The sequence below is a fragment of the Platalea leucorodia genome (assembly GCF_965183815.1).
Source record: "Platalea leucorodia genome assembly, chromosome: 7".
Classification (NCBI taxonomy): Eukaryota; Metazoa; Chordata; class Aves; order Pelecaniformes; family Threskiornithidae; genus Platalea; species Platalea leucorodia.
In genome coordinates this window covers 18684851-18707076 of record NC_138829.1, presented here as the reverse complement: position 1 = coordinate 18707076, position 22226 = coordinate 18684851, and the positions used below count along the sequence as shown (strand labels likewise).

At 38.5% G+C, this 22226-nt stretch overlaps 2 protein-coding genes across 4 annotated transcripts; both read right to left on the bottom strand.

Moving 5' to 3' along the window:
- Positions 1–1216: 1216 nt before the first annotated feature.
- Positions 1217–18945, bottom strand: ATXN3 (ataxin 3). Of its 2 annotated transcripts, XM_082317913.1 has the most exons (11): positions 18874–18945; positions 15062–15226; positions 14491–14535; positions 13010–13095; positions 12537–12603; positions 10104–10191; positions 9722–9854; positions 8426–8601; positions 7871–7994; positions 7029–7117; positions 1218–6236 (listed from the first exon to the last, which is right to left on the bottom strand). In XM_082317913.1, the coding sequence occupies exons 1-11, from the start codon at positions 18895–18897 to the stop codon at positions 6142–6144; spliced, it is 1092 nt and encodes a 363-aa protein (XP_082174039.1). In that variant the 5' UTR covers positions 18898–18945; the 3' UTR covers positions 1218–6141. The 2 variants fall into 2 exon arrangements, with proteins under 2 accessions (XP_082174040.1, XP_082174039.1); XM_082317914.1 differs by lacking the exons at positions 12537–12603; positions 13010–13095 and having other exon boundaries at positions 1217–6236.
- Positions 18946–19386: 441 nt separating this feature from the next.
- On the bottom strand, positions 19387–22217 carry NDUFB1 (NADH:ubiquinone oxidoreductase subunit B1). Of its 2 annotated transcripts, none has more exons than XM_082317689.1 (3): positions 22071–22217; positions 20908–21052; positions 19387–19716 (listed from the first exon to the last, which is right to left on the bottom strand). In XM_082317689.1, the coding sequence occupies exons 2-3, from the start codon at positions 21045–21047 to the stop codon at positions 19680–19682; spliced, it is 177 nt and encodes a 58-aa protein (XP_082173815.1). In that variant the 5' UTR covers positions 21048–21052; positions 22071–22217; the 3' UTR covers positions 19387–19679. The 2 variants fall into 2 exon arrangements, with proteins under 2 accessions (XP_082173815.1, XP_082173814.1); XM_082317688.1 differs by having other exon boundaries at positions 20908–21049; positions 22071–22205.
- Between the last annotated feature and the right edge of the window lie 9 nt (positions 22218–22226).

Genomic DNA, 22226 nt, shown 5'->3' with positions numbered 1-22226 from the left:
GGCAGCTAGCTCATTGCTAGTTTCAAATTAATAACTACATAAACAGATTAATAATTAAAGCACCACACCATTGGTAAAATGAAGTTGAGAAGAAAGAGCATTTCACAGGTGAAATCTTAACATTTTTAGAGAGGAGCTGAGAATGCAGCGGGTGCAAAACACGCTCTGGAGTTACCAGCTGACAAACATTACCAGGCAGCTGTGGAAAAACCGGCTTGCCACTTCCCGAACAGTATCCTGCAGAGCCTTGGTGAAGGGTTCATAGCTGGCCTGCAACACCGGATTGCCTTTTTAGCTTTACTGTCTACTGTCGCTCAGAGGCAACTCTGAGGTTGGGCATAGTATGTGGCCCAGGAGTTTAGAAGTTAAAAGTAACCGAAATACTTGTCAGGTTTGACAGTTTTCTAATAAAGATTGCTTTCCCTCTTCTTCAGTGAAGAATTTTTCTATCACATTTATACATTACCAAATTTTAAATTTAATAGTATATTTACCACGTTTACAATTATCCATAATAAAAACAATCATACACTACTACAAATCCATTTCTAGCTCAAAAGAAAAGCACCAGAACTGTAGGAAGTATTAATGCTGTGATATAGCATGAAACATAAACATGTATCTTAATCGGTTTTGTTGATTTTAAACATTGGGTTTAATGGAGATGAAAAGTTTACAATGCTCAAAACACCCTATACCATAACTTGTTTTAACAAAAACCCTATGGGTCCACAGGAGATAAAAGATGTGCCATCTTTTCCCATAGTGTTTGGTTAATTAATTTTTATGGGAAACGCTTAACATTTTTTAAAATAAGGTCAGGGATGTCATCCAGACTTAAAAATATTTAGAGATGATGAAAATGTCTCCTATTGTGGTTCATTTTATAATGCCAAGTAAGGCAAGAAGTCAATAAAGTAGCACAGAGGACTTTTTCCCCCACTTTTTTTAATTACTACTCTTGAAAAACTAGAAACTATTTAGTATTGCAACTCATTTTTTAGCTGACTGGCTTCATCTGCTGTTGATAAAGGTAAAAGACATCAGAGGTGATGAAATGTCAGTTATGAGCAACAGAAAATTACCCTACTGCTAATATATGTACACAACATCTGGTGCAAAGCCCGTTCATATTAAAGACGAGATTTCAATGTTTGATGATTCTGTACCCAATCCACATATAAGGGAAAGCACATATGCAAATACTTGGGTCAAGAGAGAAACATTAGAAGCTATAATCATATTTATTTAAAAAAGTGATATCAAATACAACCATATATATCCGTGCCTATTTGGAGAGCATTTTCAAAATATCAAACAGCACTGCCATTTTCCAGTCAAAACAATGACAAAGCATTTCAGCTTTCCTTTTTTTTTTTTTCATCTTTTCGGTATTATATGCTTTATATACACAAAATAGAGACAAAAATTGTATAGGAATCCAGAGCCAAAGACATGATACTGAAAGCAGAGTCTCAAGACAAAAAAAAAAAATTCTATTACTGAAAATTATTTCTAAAATACACAACTATTAGGCAAGAGATGAAAAAAAATATTCCCTTACAAAATCCTAACTCTACACTGTTTTATACACATGGGGTTTCATGTAGCAAAAAATAAAATTTTATCAATGCTTGCATGCTTTAAAGACAATATCAAGGTTTTTCTCTTTTTTTTTTTCTGCACAGTGGCATTTAAATATTACATCCCTTTCTGTTCAAAGCCTTTTATAAGTTTCCCCTCCTGAATTCACACAGTGGCTATACTGGGGTGGGGGTTAAAAAAGAAAATAATATCTAAGCATAGTAACAATTATTTGCTTTTCTTAAGAAAGAAAATAAAAGTAAAAACATTTTGATTTGATAAAAGCAGTTGCAAAGTCACACGTACTTAAACATTCTGAAGAACTGTAATTGGGGAAGGAGGTGACTATGGCAGGTTAAATGAAATGGCATTCCCTCCATATCCAAAATGCAAATAAGGCAAAATGTGTGTATGCAGGTTAAAAAAAGTTTATTGCAAAACAGCTCATGCTTTTAAGATGCAAACCTAGATACAACACAGAGAAGCTACCAATTTGAAACTAAATAATTGAATATTGGGACCAGGCCAGTTCAAATGTGTTAAGTATTGTTCTTACCTGAACAACTGATTATGCATATGTGGGGAATGGGTATATACCTGTTAGACTTTTTTTCTTTTTTAAAATTATTTGTGAGTAACCATGAAGATTTCCCAGAAGTTTGTTTTATGCAAGACAGTAATGGCTTACTAAGTGAGCAACATAATTTTATATCTAAGCCCTTAAAAAAAAAAAAAGTCTCCAATTTTTCTTTTCCTTGGATTCTTTTCTCAATTCCTTTAAAAGCATGTGCTGGTAACATGAAACGTACAATACTTGTTTGGAAGTTTTCCAATTTCTCCAATCCTGTTCCCCATAATATTTCTCAGTAAAAAGGCCACCATTTGTATGTTTTCATCACTACTTAAACCAATAACTAAATTCTAGAATTTTTTCACAGACATTTTAGAACTGTAACACATTCTTGTTCATTTTTAAAAGCCCAATTGTCAGTTCTGTAATAAAACAAAGCAGCTTGCAAATGACAATATTTGTCTGAGATACAGAAATAGAATTGTTTACTAGACATGTGCAGAAGCCATTTTAAACTCCCCACCATTTTGCAGATTTGTAACAGAAGCAATAGTCCAACATTAAAACACACCGGAGATTTAACTTCGTATTGGTTATTTTTAAGTAGTCTGCAAAGTAATTAAGTATGAAAAAAAATAAAGAGTGCCTTAGCTGAAAATTACATTTAAACTGTCTGAAGTTGTTTGAAGGGCACAAGGAGCCCAAATGTTGGAGAGTAAGCCAGTATTGTATCAGATTAGTTTCAAGCCCAGAAAAATGTGAGCATTTAAATTGCTCATATTTATACCTGCTGTGCCTAACAAGACTTGCATTCAAGCATGGCTGCATTACAACACTTTTTCCTCCTGCCCTCATTGCAAGACCATGAAAGCAGTTTACTGAATTATACTTACAGAACTAATTTTGGAAGATATTTAATGTGAGTATCACTCATTCCCCCTACCCCTTTGATTTCTATAGGCAGAAAAACACAAATTACATCACATGGACCATTCACTGAGAGGAAGACGGTATAAATCTGTTGGATGAATGAAGTCTGAAATTCCCTCAAATACCATACTGTAATAAAAAAAAAAAATCTGCTCCTTTACAATGGACTTTGGCCTAAAGCTACAACACGGGCAAAAAAACCTTTCAGCTTGACACAACAGATAACACTAGGAATAGGCGCTAAATTAGTAAACACGTTATGAGCATAGTTCAGCCACATTGAGAACTGTTTATCACTGAAAGAATGCACACCAAAAAATGAGATTGGACTTTTATTGACAGCTTCTTGGCAAGTCCACACATTTTGAACTTTAGATCTGGGTTATAAAATACGAACTGTCAGCAAGTAGTATTAGTCTTTTCCTTTGGTGCAATTAACATACCTAGCTTAAATTGCTACCTCTTAACTGCTTGACTAGGCAGGTACGCCTACTTCATTAAACTTGACATTCCTCTGAAAATCAAATTGGTATTTGTAGAGTGACAATGTTTCTACACAGAAAGGAATAGGGTTAGCCCTGTAACGATTGACACAGTTGTGCTTTTCAGGCACTGTTACTTTGTGTTCCTTACATATTAAAACACTTGGGTGAAGTAACTTAGGAAGTGACATGAAAGTTCAAATGCAAACTCCATGCTTTAGTGATTATAAAAACATGTAATTGTCACAGGTTACAGTTAATGCAATTCAAGGGGCTTAATTTTTTTTTTTTTTAATATAGGGCTGCTACACTATATAGCTATAGAAATATTACATTTTTACTATATTTTTATAATAGAGGATAAAAGGTCCAAGTTCCAAGTGCTGGTATCAAATTGCCAGCCTATACCTATTTATAAAAATGAGAGTCTTATTTCACAATCAGTTTATGGCACAACAGAAGAAGGGAAATTAAAGCTGTGAATAATTTACAGATGAGCAAAGAAATAATTCAGTGCTTTAGAGATTCCTTTCCTGTTTTCAGTTCGACATAAATTTTAAACTGAAAGCAGAAATTTACATCCTGAAAAATGTAGGATGTCAAAATGGCATATGCACACATGGACTTTTAAAGCCATTGTTTAGCTGTACGAATTTGAGACATTACAGATATTAATTACAATGTGCATGACTGGATTATTTAAAAAAGACAAAATTTAAAATCAGTTTTTAAAAAGTAGTGCTGTCTCATGTCAAAATCCATATTGTCTTACACCTACCAGTGGTTCTGGTGACATTGGTGGAAATTCACCACACAGGTAAGGAAAACAGAATTTAGCCCAATTATGTATAATATAATAATATCCTAAGCTATCAAGAAAACATAGCTGTAAACAAATCTTTACTGAGAGGTAAGAGCCCTTTCGCGTACAGTACTACTTGATGCTGAATGTATATTTCCATCTAGCTACCATTTGTTTCACACTAATTTTAATTAAATGTTACTATTGTACAACGATATAACTTTAGAATATTTTGATAAAGAAATTTGGGGTTATCTTCAAAAGATTCTTAGAATGCCTGTGCTAACTGTTAATGCATTAAGTGGACTACAGCTTACATACTCTATCTACAACGTATTTCCATATAATTTATATGTAAACAGAATTTGTATTTCAAGCACCATTTAGGAAAATGAAACATATTTCAATTGTTGCACTGAAGTTGAAAGTCAGGTTTGGTCACCCTGTTACACATTCTTCCTGGATATCAAAGCAAATGCCTTACAACCAGTAGCATAAGCTATCTCACATACTTTGCTCCCCAGTTTTTCTCAGGATCAGAAACAGCATGATAAAAAATTGTAAGGTGCGTGAATAAAGGCCATTCCTGAAAAAGCTGCAACATTCTGACAGACACTCATAAAAAGCATTTCAGAAAGAACATCCACACAGACATAAATATTAATTCTTAAAAGAACTACTTGCACAGGGGTCATTTCAGACTGCAGGAATGCACCTTACGTGTATGGCACTGACTTTATGGCACCTAAATCGCCTCCTCCTTTCTCCTAGACTCAGGTACAGCTCTTTCATACTGAAAGGCCAGAATGAAGAGTTTAACTTGAAGAGGAAAAAAAGACTCCAGAGAGGTAGGAAAAAAAAAAACACCTGTTTAACCCAACTGATTATACGCTACTTTTATAGCAAAGACAGTGGCATAACTAGAAAGAGCATGAGAAAACAAAAACAAATAAAAAGCCAAACCAAAGAAGGCAAGTTATCTGCCAAAAGACAATAGGGCAATGCAAAAATCCTACTTTAAACATGGATCTGAAAATTTTACAGTTGGAACTGAAAGTAAAACCTACAGTTGGAACTGAAAGGAAAACCAGAAAGTGTTAGGTCAGAAGTCACTGAAAGATTCAGGAGTAATGTCATAATCAACAATATACTGAAGATTTTCTCTTGAATTGCAAAGTATGAAATTCATGGATTCATGTTTCTCCTGCAGAATGGGTCATTTCAAAAGTGGACAGCAGGATCGAAAAAGCTGACATTAAGTCATTCAGAATAAACAATCACAAAATAAATTATCTGAGATAAACAGAATTTAATTCTTTTTTTCCCATTTTAAATGTTTTCTTACAAAGAACAGTCATTTATGAGCACAACTTATTACTTGTATCTATTCTTCCATTAGTACTGAAGGAAATCAGTTGATGCTGGTTTTTGGCACCTTCTGTGTTTTCTATAGGATTCTTCAAAACAATTTAAACTTGCTTTTTAAATGCAAGTTACAGCTGTTACGCGTGTCTAACTTTGTTCATGTGAATAGTTTAAGTAATTTTAATACAGCTACTCTTGTGAACATATGTTCTGTAGTAGGAGTGCTACAGTTTTCTAAATTAGTGCAATCTTTTTTGTATTTGCAGATTCCCTCTAAACTCTGACCTCCAGTCCCCCTTTCATTCCTGCTTCCAGAATTCTGAAATGAACCCTGCTTGTGCAACATCCACACAGTAAAATTATAATGGAGACTTAGTGTTTTGACAATAAGGGGGGGGGAAGTTATGTCATTTCTCCTCTTCTGTATTCAAGTGGTTTCTAACAGATTCCAGAGACATATTCATGGCTGCTTGAAGCATGTCTTCTTCACTCATATCACCTCCTAAAGAAAATAAATGCATATAAGTTGTAATAAATGCACAGAGCTAGTTCTCAACTGTAGTTAAATGCTTTCACTGTTCCTTTTGTCCACACCCACCTGTTTCCACCCCACCCCCAAAACTGGTTTTGTTTTTGTTTTTTTTAAAATCATGGAACATTTTGCACTTCGCTTTCCATCCACAATGGTCAGTTTATAACAAGTAATACACATCAATTTGGGATCACCAATACCTAATACTGGTAAGGACTACATACTGAGATATTACTCCAAGTTTATTACATCGTCATGCAACTTTAAAAGTCATTTAGAAAACAAATTGTTGGCACAAATCCCACCAAAGATCCAAAGATTACAATTTGTAATTGGCCAGTCGGGGTCAGCTGTCCTGGCTGTGCCCCCTCCCAGCTTCCTGTGCACCTGGCAGAGCATGGGGAGCTGAAAAGCCCTTGACTGGTATAAACACTACTTAGCAACAACTAAAACATCAGTGTGTTATCAACATTGTTCTCATCCTAAATCCAAAACACAGCACTATAGCAGCTACTAGGAAGAAAATTAACTCCATCCCAGCTGAAACCAGGACAAACAGGATATTGACATTAGAAGTAGAACAGGCTTTTCAAGAAAGTGATCCTTTCCTTCACTGCCAAAAAGAATAATGGCTGTGATACATAGTCTAATGGCTGCTGGAGCAAGGAAGTAGGAAGACAAGGAAAGTTAGGAAACGGAGCACAACACAAAGGTGAAAAAGACAAATATTTCAGTGTTGGAAATAAGTTTAAACAACAATACCTGGGTCAGCTTCCGGAGTGCTTGAGCTTAGAGTTGGCTTATCATGTAGGTTTGGGGTCCGATCTTGCTGCTGTAGCTGTTGTTGCTGCCTGAAAGTGTTATAAATTTATAAGAGAATAACATCAGTATGAGACCTGCATCAAGTCTATTTCATTGTAAGGAAGGCCAAGAGTGAGAAGTAGAAGCTGTTTGGTGCAATAACACCCTTGCACCTAAAAATGTCCTCAATTGTTGCACCCTGTTAACCTGCAGACACCTGTCTTCCCAACATTATATTCCAAGCCACATTACTATTTTCCCAGGATTCACATGTTCTGCATTCTTATCCTCTCATGCAAAGTCTAACTCCTCCCATCCATAGCATTTCTCCCTGGTCTTTATTTCCTCCATCACTAGGAGACAGAGACAAGGAAAAGCTACAACAATACCCCAACTATATATTAAGAAGGTACTCCAGAACAGTAACATAAAATATCATCTAGAACGCTTTCATGTGATGCACATTAGAGGCATCATTACCAGAAGCAAAGTCTTAGAGAAAGAATACTTTTCTTCAGGAAGATAATTACAGAAATTTACAGGATTTCATTTAAAAATACTTCTGTAACATGTATGTTTTCTTTCTTCACAAGACTGATGTTGCATTACTAACAGATCCCCTCTTATTTACAGGTTTCTTTTCGTAGGAACCACCTGGGAATAGCAAAATTCAGGTACTGTTAGAAAAGCATGTTAGAAGAGAAAAGTTAAGCTGGGCCTCAGTCAGAAACCCATCCATGCCCCAAAAGAACTGAAAAATACAACATGTACTTCCACATGCAGTTTTCTATCAACTACTTTACTTTTCAAAATATGCTTGTCTTCTCTTTCGCAGTTCTTCTGAAGAAAGGGAGTCTGTCTGACTGGTGTGAGGCGACTGAGGAACATTCTGTGGTAATGAGTCCGAGAACTCACTTCGACGACTACCTAAAACCAGAACATGCCATATCCTACTAATTACAGCAAAATGAAGTTCATAAATGAAATATACCTTAAGAAAATTTCTTCAAACTTGAGAGGAAGAATGAGACTTGTTGGAGAAATAAGCACCTAGGCTAACTTCACTTAATACCATCTCTCCTCCTCACCTTAGGACTGTTCCCCTTCCCTCCTGCCACCCTTTGCCAATTTGTTCTTGCTTCTTAATGATCAACGCTAACATGAAAGTTACAACTTTTCAAAAAGCAGAAAGGAGATAGCTACAGGAAATTCTGGATTGTCCTTCCATGCCTCAAAGCCAGTCTTTTCAGACAGCTTGATGCATGCTGGAAAAACTGGCTGACTGAAACTGATTTCAGTAGCTGCCTAAAGCATAAGCATCATGAACGCTTTAAGAGAAATTCAGATGAGCACCGCACCTTGCATGCTGAGTTGAATGGCTCTGCGAAGATCAGCTTCTTCATCTTCCATATCAATTTCCTGCCTACTTAGAGCCAGGGCTCTCTGAAAATTCTCTTCATCTTCATCTAACATGCCTGTTCCATCAAAAGGATGGCTAACTTCTATTGCTTGTTCCACATCACTTCTGGGTAGCCTGTGAAATTGATATATTTATGGCATAATTCAGGCAGAAGTGATATTAACTTTTACTGTGAGATTTAGAGTAAATATTTTCTGCTGATTTAACTCTACTTTATTTTTTAACTTCAGAAAAAACATTTCTATTGTGAAAATCTGTTACATAAACAAATATTTTAATTTCCACATGAAAAAGCGCAAAAGGGCTGCAAGCAGAGCTTGCAGCTGGAAAAATGAAAATACTGCAACTCTAAACCTATGCACATGTTGACAAACATCTGTTTGATAGGAAAAACTTCAAAAACCATAAGCCTACAAAAAGCAATAATACGTGTTATTCGAACCTATTGCTATTTAAACAGTTACACCAGCAGAAAATAGTGCATGTGGTCTCCTTCTTAGGAAGTTTTGATGACCACACTAGAGGAAGAGATCCTCTGTAAACTATACACACTTTCCATGTTACTGACAAGTAGCTTGTTTTTATTCCATCAGTTTACAACACCAGTTTACCTTTACAAAGTCGAAGAAATAATAATGAATTAATTCCTATGAAAAGCCTTAAGCCTTTATATCAGTGTGCAATTTATTCACTATGAAAATGTGATAAAATTATTGCAGACGCAGTACTTTATATGCTTTCAAGGATGTTCTATATTAGCAGCATGCATCACAACAGAGCAACACCACAACATTTACAGTGAAAATATTCCAAAAGGGAATGCTGTATCATTTATATGACATGGAATTCAGATACAGGTTTCTCATTCTTTTCTGCTTACGACAGAATGCACAAGCCAGTCTTAATTATAGGTTGACTTCTATTAACTGTAGTTTGGTAAGATTTGCTGACCCATTTTACTATAACTGGAAAAATATCGTCATCATGAAGTTAAAAATCTATGCAACACTTACGCACATAGAAAGACTGAATCCTTATTAAGGTAGTTTTTTCCCCACTTAAAAATACACCATTTGTATTCTACCAACTTGCTTTTACTGTGTGCAACAGCAGTAAGCGTGTTGCACTAAAGGTACTTCTAACTACTTCTTAAGGGGGTTGTCTCCATGTAGGCATTAATCACGGAAACCAATCATACTGAACATTATTAAAGTGAAATCTCTATTTATCTTACCTCTGATCTCTTGACTGTGCTGTCTCTTCTCCAATTAGTTTTGGTCGCTGCATCTGCTGTACCCGAATCATCTGCAATAGCTGATCAGCCTCACAGTCTGGCAGGTCACCTTTTACTACAAATATGGAATAACCTGAGAAAAATAAATCGTAAGTCTACAGCATTAAGGTGCATGCATAAACACTCTAAAATGCACACTATATGGAACACAATGATGTGCAATTTATTACAATATAAGGCTCTACCTTTCATTATAAGGACTTGGGTTATTTCACTACTTGAATCATAAAACTAAGGGTAGTTAACTGAATACATAAGTTCTAATACATAATTATTACCTACTTTTAATTAACGAGATTTAACATCTGCAAGTTACTATTACCTTCCTGTTGTAATTGAGCCAAGAAAAGTGCAAGATATGTATCTGATATTAGTTCTGGACCCATCAAGAGAGAGTTCAAGTTAAACCACTGTAATTAAGAAAAAAAAGGTTTGAGAGAACAAATTAGCATAAAGATTACTCGGTAATCCATTTCTGTACATTGTGGTCATTTTCTATGATGGAATATCCGAATAAATCTAGTAAAATAAATTATTAAATTAAAAGTCTTTTGAAGCACAATACCTATACTGCTAAAGGTTACCCTTCAAATACTCTTCAGCTAACAGGAGATCTGAAGTGGGGAAATTACTGCATGCTCTCTCCCATTGCTGAACACTGGTACCAGGCAAACTGATTAAAACAGATAAATCAAAATATAGTGGTAGAAGAATTATTTCAGACATCATTCTAAAATTCTGCTTAATCCTAGTTTTAAATCCGTTCAGAGACTAATGAAGGAAGAAACCCTTCATAAGTTAATGCTGTACCTTAAGAAATTGATACAGGAAACAGAAGTTGAATTCTTTCCACGAAATACTGTCATTAAACATTCTGCCTTTAATAGCTGGTGATGCTGAAAACTATTGTTTACTTCTCTCTGAGATAATTTTTAAATTTAAAAATTAAGAAAAATGAGCTCAAATTTAATATGCTGATAGTACAACATAATATTACAATGGGGACACTTGAAATAAATATACTCAGACCATTTCTAGTTGCCTGAAGAAGGCAACTAGTCATTTATAATACTTCTTCTAGAGAGAAAATATATTCAACGTGGATGACAAAATATTCTATATTTAAAACCCCATATATATTGCAATCAATCCAAAGAACCTTTTCTATACCATACTCGTCCAATATTATCCAATTTTAACCAGGAAGCACCATTTCAGATAGTAGCAGGAGAATTCTACCTCCATTTTCACAAAAATGCATTTATCTACCCAAGCTTCCATATATGCAGTCATATACTTGCAGTCAGGCCCATACTATAATTCATCTGGAATATAGGTAAGTGACTATCTACCATTCTGTCATTCAGTCACTTAATTTGCCAAAAACACCCTTTGCCACTAGGAAAGGGTAAGACTACCAACACTGTAGGAGTGGGGAATAAAAAGTTATGTAAACAAATACGAGGACAGATTACAGACAAACTTTTAAAAGGGAATATGTAGGAGGAAGGTTTGGTAAACTAATTTTGCTGTAACTGCAACAGAAGAGAAGCAGGTCAAATCTAAGTCAACCTATTTTGTCTATCTTTTCTCATTACTCTCTAGATAACAGACACCAGTCTTCATGCGGTTACAAGCCTCATGCATAAGCAAAAGACATCCTCCCTCCAACATTTTGGGATAGAATGGTATCTCACAAAATTCCACCCAACATGGTTGTATATATAATAAGGAACATTCCCGTATTTTTAAGAGACCATCCAGCCTTTTTGATATCAAATATAAAAAAATGCCTGTAAACATTAGCTATACTTTTAAACTAAAGCAGAACAGCAGAGTTTAGTTTGTTTACTCACAGGTGAATTGTTTTTTTTTTTAAAACTGGATGACAACATAGGTAGCCACCACTTAAAAAATGAACCAAATGGGTAAAGAGACTCCTGTCCACTACTGTAGAATCTAAAAGCTTATTTCATGAACATGCAAACACCAAAAAAAAAAGCAAACAACAAACCCGCTTATGTTGTATAAAAGCTTATACAGTATGATCCATAACAATGATTGGCTACTGAAATAAAACACTGCATTGGTGTTACAAGGGACATGGATGTGACTTGAGTTGTTATATATGTACCATATACTTGTATGCCCATCCCTTACCTTTAATAACTATTTCCTGCTTATAATGCAACTGTTTCAGAAAGTTTTCTAAAATAGTGCAAAGCTGTGATTCTACTTTCCCCAACCTTATCCTGATGGATACTCTTAAATACTAGCAATCATAAATATAAATACCTTTGAAATTTGAACTTTTTCTTATACCTACTGTCCATTTAAACGAGCAAAATTATTTCTACAATGTTAATAATTTACTGCATTAAAATAAGTTTGCATTCCATAGGGATCCTAATCCTTGTCTAGGACTCCTTCCTCTCCCCCTGTACAATTTTTCCACTATTTTTTGTGGAAAAAAGAGCTTAAGACATTACACAGACTCTACCAGAGCTGCAGCTCCCTAGAGGACAGGTTCACTGGGGAATTGATCCTAGGGTTCTTCCCCAGGCTAACGTTCATAAAAAGCTGCCTGGCATTTTTGCAATATAATAAACATTTACCCTTTTTTTTTTTTAATATGGGGTATTATTAAAGCAAACTGCAGCAAAAGCTTTGCAAAAGGCCAACACGTGGGCTGCTCGTAACCACTTTTCCACCCCCATTCTGAAGTCAATTTTTAAATAAAAAAAGACAATGTCACCTGTTTTCCTAACTTTCGAACTGTAAACCAGTGTTCCTTATAATTACAAATAAATGATTTTTCATTTCTGTAAAAAGAAAAAAAAGGTACAGACAAAATTAAATACTCTAATATTGGAATGCATATTAATGTTTAAGATCTTTGCTACCACTAATTTAAACTTATATAATAAAACTTCAGTAATACAGCTGTTGATGTTAGAGCACTCATACTGCCTTTATAACATTTAGAAATTGTCAACATTACTGAAATCTCCATATACCTGTGATGCCACAGATAGTGAGATATGAAAGCACAGAGGACAGATGCTCATATACACCCCCAAAATGAAAAAATTTAAGACAGAGAGGATACTAAAAACATTAGAATGCAGAGCTTGAAATAGTAATTTTAAAGAAAGACTTAAATAATAGATTAAGAGTATTAATTTTCTGTAAAATAAAAGCAGGGTGCTAAGAAAAAAAACATCTTACATAGGGTCGATCCCAAGCCTCTGATACTCTGGGCTGTTGAAGAGGATTAGTTCTAAACCCCAAACTTTCAAGGCATTGCTTATAACCTGTCAAAAAATAGCACTTTTCATGAGTCAAACCAGTCAACTCTAAATTTAAGCAATGCAACCATCTTAGCTGCTATAAACAATTATACTGTTTCCATAAAACTTAGATTTCAAAACATTGCTAGGAAACCTAGGAATCACATTATTCAAAACACAACTGTCATGAATCTACATGCAAATATAACGCGCATACTATATCTAAGGGGAAGTAACAAAACTAGGATTTAACTGAAATGTTGTTATAAGCTTACTCCCCCAAAGCTGTAACTGCACCTCCCACAGATACTTCCTAAGTTGTCATGTCTCTGCTCTCTTTGTACTGCTCTGCCCTCCCTTCCCCCTCAATACAATGTCATCCTTCCCCACAGTAACTACTGGAAATTTTGCACCACTGGATTGTCACAGGATCAGTCAGGTACATTAGCGCAAACTCTTTTACAATAACTCTTCCAAGCTATCTGAAGTAATGCTGTAAGGAATTTTAAATTAGCAATTCATCTTCCTTTCAGTGAGCCAACTATGTAGCAAGTGAGCAAAGCAATGACAGGACAAAGAAAGTAGAATATGAGGAAGCATTCTTTTTCAGCTTCAATATTGTAGCAGCACAATCAAGAATACAAGAAATGCCAAATTGTTAATGGTTTTTTCACTGAACAGAAGAAGAGCCCTGTCCTGCCATAAGGAAGAAAAGTTCTCGAGGGATTTTGGAACATTGACAAGCACCTCTGAAAGCTTGGGAGACAGCCAAAGGTGCAAAGCATTGCCTATAGCTCTAGTCTAGACACAAGCCCCAATTCAGTGTTCAATACCTTTTGTTGTTGTTGTTCTGGTTTAAGTATTTCTTATTAATTACTTTTCCATTATGGTCCTTAAAAAACAAACAAACAAACAAAAAAAAAACACCCCAAACCAAAACACGAAAAACCCCAGCTCTAAAGTGTTTGGAGTGTGTTATAAAAACTGAAGTGCAGATATGACAGATTTTCCCATTCTGCAGATCACTGTGATAACCCTGTAACCATTGCGAAGGGCTCTACAGTCTATAATTTGAGAAAATAATGTCAAGTCTGCTTTTTCACCTGTAGTCTATGGGAGCCAAGGTCTACACCTGAAGTGCCCATAAGAAACAACTTAGAAATCAAGCTTATTGCCCAGAGGTGTCATTTCACAGTTCAGGAGTCCACGCTTCTACCATGTGTTTATGGGCCCATGAACTGAAGAACTGCAAGTCACTGCTCTTGATGGGAAACACTCTGAAGATTTAGAAGTCCAGCGCTTAATTCCATTAAGCCTACAAACTGGAAACTAGATGAAAAAGCTCGATGACATCTAAATTATATGAGAGAACATATATTGCATAAATAAAAAATTCTGTCAGTATAGAGCCATCCTTACTTGAATTGAGAAGAATCCACTATCATCCATATTTACAGAAGGCTGCTGCTCAGTGTGAGGTTGGGAGGGAAAAAAAGGGAAAAACGGTGTAAGCATAAAAGGTCAGAAATAATTCAGTTTTGAAAATAAATACAACTGCACATACTTAAAGCAACAATTAAATATGTCCTAGTCTGTACGGCTGATTACAATTCCCAAATAAGCTTATTAATTAAAAACTCAAACCTTTAAATTAGAAATGCTTAAAGGACAGACAGGCATGGGAACTCCTGTTCCTATCTCTGCCACTGGCCTACAAAAACAAAAGGCAAATTGCTGATCCTCCTCCTCGCCATGCCTGACCTTCCTACCTGTAAGGTGATGTAGCTTTTTGTAGAATTACTGTAAAGCTGTACTTGTAACACTTGAAAATACCAAATTTAAGATGCATGAATGAAAAGGCCTATAAATTTAAGAAGTTTTAGCACTAGGAAATTAACCTTCTCTACCTATGCAAGAATAGCAGGTCTGTGCTACACAATATTAGAATTTCAGGCAAATATCAAGCAACCTCAGATTAAGAAGACTTTACCTGTAAAAACGTTCTATATTCTTCACTAGACACTCCTCCCTCTGCCATTCTCATTCTTTCTTCTTCATCCAACTGCTGTGCGATGGAGGATAACTCAACAGGACTAAAATATTCCCCTTGTAGCAAATTATTCAGACAGTGCTGAGCACACAATGAGCCTTCTTGCTAAGATTGGAAGAAAAAAAAATACCAAAGACAACAACAACAAAAAAATCACATTAATGTTTTATTCTGTAAAATGACTCACCCGTTTCATTCTGGCAAACTTCCTGCCCTCCCTACTCGCCCAGAATGCCAAATATTCTTCTGATGTATTACACTGCAAGCTATAAAATACAACGCTCCCATCAATTCAATGAGCAAAAAAACCCAACATGGATACTACTTTATTTCCTCAAAGGAAATCAATTTCATGTAAAAATGTTATTTTTGAAAACACTGTAAAAATTGCCAATAGCCTGACCAAATCACACAAGGACACTGCAACCATCAGGACAGTGGATTCTGTCCTCTTCCAAATCACCACCACATGAAAATTAAATGGTTTAGAACTCTACTTCCCAGTAACAAATGTTTTCTGCAACAGATGCTCTCGTTCTTTTTAAACTTTTCTTCCCTGCCAGGTGTGGCTATTGCCAATCTGCTCTCCACGTGTGTCTGAAGAAAAGCAGACCATTAGGACTTTGGAGAGGTTTAAAAGCATACATCTACAGAATTTACTTCCTTCATTTCAGGTTACTCACCCAGTTCAAGTTAAAACCAATTTGTTTATTGCCAAGAAAGTGATTAGGAGCTGGAGGAGCAGTAAAGCTCATTTTCCACATGAAATTTATGTATAGGAACTAGGTAAAAGAAGCTAATACTACTGGTTCTAAAATCTTGATGATGATGAGGTGACAAGAAAAATAAGTAAATTCAGCATATTAAACCATGAAAATGTTTTTGTTGATAAACTATTGAAATGGAAAACACTTCAGACACTTTGTTACACATCCAGGACACTGGAGATAATAGAAATGCAATGTAACATTTTTAGACTGTCAATCCAAATTGAAAATGGGTAAATTAGAAATGTCAATCATGATTTTGTAGCAGAAATTAAAAAAATATCTAATCTGAATGAACGCATGACAGGCTCCATCGTTTTCATAAGTGCAGATAAAATACTGCCTTGTTAAAAAAAAAAAAACAACCAACCAATCAAATTAGTTTCCCATGAAAAGCAACCTTTCTTTATAAATAACTAAGCTACAAGTGCAAGACAAGATTAACATCAGTTTTAGAATCCTACTTTTCTCTTTTGATCAGTCCTTGCTTTTATTTACATTAAGAACTCTAATGTGCATGCACTCTATTAAAAACAAAACTAAAACCCCTCAACAAAAATCAAGAACACCCCTCCCTCCCGCCAAACTCACAGAAACTAAGAACACAAGAGCATGCCTTAGAGGAACATTCTTTAAAATTCCATGAAAGCCTCATACAAATCATATGCACAAATCTCCTATGATCTCCTTTACAGCAGGAACCTCGAAAATTCCCTTTATCCCAGACTACAGAATCTTCCTAGGGCTTCATCACTCAACTGAGCAATGAGTTTAAAGCTAGACTGGCTGTACAGCCAGGGGCCAACGGAATCCAGAAACCTCCTCCAGCTCATGTCCTTCCCACAACAAGAAACTCAAAACTAAGCAACAGCTCCTGTCCCTTCGGGACAACATCCCTGCTACTGGTCATATGATAAAACTGTAACAGAAGAACCTGCTCAAAAATCACAGGTTTCTCCACCAGAATCATATGAAACTGACTTAGAAACAAAGAGATACTAAAATACCTTTGAAAATGAGTTTTATTACAGGCTTTAAAGGTCCTTAATTTTACTAAAAGGGCCTTTCTGTATTTGTACAGTTTATCTTAAAGCAATAAACATTAATTTGCATAGGCACAATTTGTACATACTAAATGCAAAACGCACAAGAGAAAACTGATCTTACAGACATTAACTCCAATTTTTTTTTTTTTGTGCAGAGAATACTGCATCTTTCTGTAATTTGAAATCCCCTCGTTATCCCGATATAAACTGTTGCCCTGCTTTTCAGTGTTTTCAACCACTTGTATATTATCAAAAAAAGGGGGAACTTCTAAGATAGGGGCTCCTTAAGCCCTATCCCTAAGTCCTACTTTCTGCAACTGTCATTCTCCTGTTAAAAAAACATTGCTAAGGTCTTTGTTTTGTTAATTTCCTTTGTAAATACCATGTTTTTCATACCCTTTTATTGGAACATCTGAGGTGTGCAGATTCAAGTCAGGGGTGTGTGTGTACATGCAACATTAAGTATTTTGACAGGAACTGAGATAGTGCACTTGATAGGGGGGAAAAAAATTACCCCTTAAAAAAAAAAAAAAGACACAAGGTTCAGCTAAACTTTCCCTAGAATAATAAGGTAACAAGATAAAAATATTTGGTGCTCAAATTTAAAACAGGCATTCAGGTGTAACTTTGTAACTGCATAACTAACTTAACCAGGGAGCAGTTAAAGTTTCACATGGGAGACACCCAAGACCTTTACCCCCCCCAACCTGTAGCAACCCCATGTTACAATCAGCTTATAACTTTGAATGTATTAGGCTCTGTCACTTCGATTTCAGCAGAGTTTTGTTATTAAGTTACAAAGCAACTCAGCCATAAAAATGTTATCATTTCATTATGTGATAGGTTAGGCCACATTAGAGAAAGGTACACTTGTTTTGAACTAATTTTCAAATCTAGCCTGGAACCTCACTATAGCAGAGGCCATAATGACTGAAATCCAACACTCTTCCTCTGAACAGCAGCGGTTTAACACCACAATGCTTGCCAAGTTTTGCTACCCAAAAGTGAAAGAACACTCCTCAAGTTCTGCAGCCTTCAGAACAGTAATTTTACTTCTTAAAAGAAAGTCATACAGCTATCTTGCTTTATTTGCTAAGTAAACCAATCATTATGTACGAGAACAGCATATAAAAACTAGTGTTAAGCTTAGCACAATAAACACACAGAGACATTGGCAAAGTACATAAAAAAAGCCAATTATATTTGAAGAGCATTAAAGCATAAATAGCTCATATTTGGGAACCTGGCTAAATCACAGCAGTTCATAGAACCATTTGTCCTCCAAAACAGGAAACACTGTTCAGCACACAGAAGCACAGTACGTGAATTAGGATTTCCTTAACAGCTCTCCCTTTCCCTGCTCATTACACAACCCCAACCAAGCCAGGCTAGGTGAAGAGATGCGTCCGAGAGCACACAAACAGCCCTCCCTGCCGCTGCTCATCTTCACGCTCATTTCTCCGCCACACGAGTTCTGTCTCAAGAAACAGAAGGAGCTGCAGCCTGCACCTTCCCGTACTTGAGGTCTATTTCTAAAGGCCCAAGAAAAGCCGTCACCGTACGGGAGGAAACGCTGAGGCTCAGCCCCGGCCCTCTTTGATCCCCAGTAACACCACTTCCTCTTCCCGCAGAGCCGGCAGGCCTCGCAGAGCCGAGCTGGGCCGGCCCACGGGCACCGGCACCGCCGCGCCAGAGGGCCCCAGCTCTCCCCTGGGACAGAGGAACCCCAGAGCCGCAGCCTCATCCCGCCGCCGGAAGGATGCCGGGGAGGGGCAGCGCGGCGCGGCCAAGCGCACCCCGTGGGGACCGGGGGCTGCCTCGGGGCCAACGCCCCGAACAGCTCCTCCGAGACAGCACTCCCGGCCCGGGCGGCCAACCGAGGGCGCAACCCCCCACGCCAGCCGGCAGCAGCGGGACCCTCCCCCGACCCCTCGCTCACCCGCTCGTGAAAGATCGACTCCATGTTTATTGTCAACGGCCACCAGCCTCCGCCTCACGTGACCTCCTCGGCCAATCAAACCTTCCCTTGCTCGGCGACCCGCTGCAGCCAATCCGCGCAGGCCCCCTGCTGGGCTAGGCCGTCGGCATGAGGCCGGCGCGAGGGCTGGCGGCGCCCCCTGCCGGGAAGGAGGCCGCCGGGCCGATCAGCCGGCAGCTGCCGCCCGGCGCAGGGCCCCGGGCGGGCCCGCGGACAGGTACCGCCCGCGCCTCTCGCGTCATCAGCGGGAACGGCAGCGCGGCCCGCCTGTCCCCTTCTTCCCTGCCCCACCGAGGTCAGCAAAGGCCCGGCCCCGCCGCTGCGGCGGCACCCCGCCTGCCGCGCTCAGGCTCGGTTAGAAACACCCAGCAACCGTCGACCGCGCTCTGGGGCCGTGCTGCCTCCTCCTGGGAAGGCCCCAGTACCCCGAAGTACGTGAATTCCACGCCACACGGATCAATAACAACAGAAAGGTTTTTGCATAGTTTTTCTTTATTATGTAATTCTTCTTCCCCTCTCCAGAGTATGACTTTGGGGACAAAAGTTTCTCCACACTTATGGCCTAATGGAATTCCTGGACAGATATTAGTCATGTAATTAAGTCATCTTCCAAAGAGTAAGATTGGAAATCGGCACTGATGAACTGCAGGTGTCCTTTTCTGTAGCTTTACATATTCTCTCAAGATAAAAACCATAATCCTATTCTTTCAATGTGTGAGATAAGATGATGAATCAAATGAAAATATTTTCCATTTCATCAGCGGCCTTTATTTCCATGTAGTTTCTTCACCAGGCTTCAACTCTCTGTGTGGAAAGAAAAACATAGAGGAAACAGACTAAAATTAGGATAATTTTTGTAAAATAATTACTAATAAATGTAATTAATTATTCTACAATACCTTAATTTTGAGAGTTATGTATAAATTTAACTTTCCTTGCCATCGTTGTCAAATCTTTCAGTACTGATAAGCTTCCTGTTTTCCTTTCAAAGCTTCAACAGATTTGAGTCCTCTTAACTCCCATTCGTTTAAATGGAAGCCCGACACAGCTGACCTCTAAGGAGTTACCAGACTTTTTACATAATGGCATCCAAAAGGAAAAATTCTACTACTTTTAAATACAAAAATGCATTACTTTAGTTGGAAGAGAACTAGGTGTGAAAGCAGAGGGGATTTCTGCAGTATGCTGAAACACCAGCCCAACTTCGCCAGCAACTGCAGTAAGAAAAGCGCTAATGTAATAGTGGGGTGGATTATGTCAGAAGCTTCCTTTCTTGCTCAGAACTAATTTAGCTGAGACCAGAATTAGAAAAAAAAAAAAATATCCACCTGCAAACTGACATTAACATTCCTACTATTAGTCCATGCTATGCAGCATTTTTTTTTCTGTTGTTTTGTTAACCCTATGGTCTAATATAGAATTAGGAGAACTGACATAGATGAGGCAATGCACTAAGTTATCTAAATTCTCCCTGCAAAGTCAGCCTGTAAGCCCAAACTGATCAGTGTATATAATCACATCCTTCAGTGAAGATACAGCAGTTGCCAACATAAATGTTGTGTTAATTTTCAAAAACTTGGTTATTTTTAAATGAGACAAATTTATAAAAGTATTTAGTTAAAAACTGCTGTGATCATTTTAAATTTAAGACAGAAGTTTGCTATAATCCACTGAAAAGTTGAAAATTAAAATTCAAGCACTGTTTCCTGCTGAAGTTTTAGAGAGAGACAAAATAATGGTTTCCACATTTCATGACTAAGAACTTGACAGCAGTTAATGATCCTTTCATGACTAAGATGGCTCCTAAAGCCCCCATTTTCAGAGGGCATTAGTGACCTACATCCCTTCATGAATGCTTGCTGAAATTTTTAGGGCTTTCTTCCCTTTAATATTTGACAGCATCCTCCGTTTTTTTCATACTTAAGACTCTCAAAAAGAACAGATAAGCACTTTGCAAAATAGCTATATATATTTAAGAGGCATCATAAAGCAGACCTTCTATATAATAAACTCTTGTTTCTGAAGGTAGACAGTTTTTCATCATTCCTTCTGTCCAAATAGCATCCAATGACAAATCCTAAGGGAACGAGGATGTGAACCCAGTGATCACGCACAGCTTGGGCAAAATTCACCATGACTGCTAGAAAGAAAAGCATAACAGATAAGAGTTACTGATAAACCTGTACACAGAACTGTTGCATACCTGGCACCTTTAACCTCACTTACTAGGATCCCACATGAGCACAATAAACACAAGGGCCATCAAACACTTCCTACAAGACACATGCTGTTCTCAAATCCATACACAGGTTTCTTAGAAATAATCCTAACTCACTCTTGGCCCTGGGAAATAGGATTTTATCCTAAAATGGTAGAGAAACAGGGAGAAATCCTAAAATGGGAGAGAATCTCTTTTAAGATATCCATGGTGAAATAGTTGCATTTAAATGTTCTAGAGTAATTTACCCATTAAAGTAACTCAAATGACAGATAAGTTTGCTGTTCTGTAAAACATTACAAATGCATTTATAACCTAAACTCCTGTAGATGGACGCTTTATTATCTGTAACAAGACTGAAAGATAAGCTGTACATTCAGCGGGGAACTGACATTGCTAAAATCCAGCGAGCCTTTTCCGACCTAACCAAAGCCTTCCAGATTAGCGCCTTGCTAGACGTGACAGGAGACACCCAGGAAGCCGCGCAGCGCCGAGCTCCCCACTCCATACTAGCCACAGGGGAGGGACGCCAACGGCGCCGTTCCCCCACCGCCCGCGGGCCGGGGCACGCCACGCAGCCGAGGCGGCGGGGGGAGGCGCTGCCCCCTCCAGGCCGCTCCCTCAGTGGGCCACGATGGCGGCCCGGTGCTCACGGTGCTGACCCAGGAAAGGGCCCTGCCAGCCTCCCGGCTCCGCCGGGCGCGGAGAAACGCTGCCCGCAGCCTGACTGGGAACCCGGCCGTCCCCCGCACGCCCGCGCCCGCGGGGGCAAGAGCGCCATACAGCCCCGGCGCCGAGGGGCGCTCCCGCCCGGCCCCGTGTGCCGGCCGAGGGGACAGGGGACAGGGCGAGGCGCTCCCGGGGAAGGCTGACGCCGGTACCGCGGAGACACCCCCCCCCCCCGGCGGCTCCCGCCCCCCCGCCGGGCCCCGGCCGTTACCGCTCCTCGCTGCCGCCGGGCCCCGCGCAGCGGCCGCACCAAGGGCAACGGGCGGCGCGAGCAGGCCGGGAGAGCCCACCGGCCGCGCAGGAAGAGGGGGAGGAGGGCTCTCACCCCCGGCGGCCTCGCGGTGGTGCCGCCCGTTCCCCTTCCACC

Coding starts and splice junctions, on each gene's coding strand:
- ATXN3 (XM_082317913.1), bottom strand. CDS start 18,897: ATGGAGTCGATCTTTCACGAGCGG. Junction 13,096..14,490: donor GTGGATTCTTCTCAATTCAA/GTAAGGATGGCT, acceptor ATTTTTTGACAG/GTTATAAGCAATGCCTTGAA. Junction 12,604..13,009: donor AGGCTTGGGATCGACCCTAT/GTAAGATGTTTT, acceptor TTCTTTTTACAG/AAATGAAAAATCATTTATTT.
- NDUFB1 (XM_082317689.1), bottom strand. CDS start 21,047: ATGGTGAATTTTGCCCAAGCTGTGCGTGATCACTGGGTTCACATCCTC. Junction 19,717..20,907: donor AAGAGTTTATTATATAGAAG/GTCTGCTTTATG, acceptor CTTTCCACACAG/AGAGTTGAAGCCTGGTGAAG.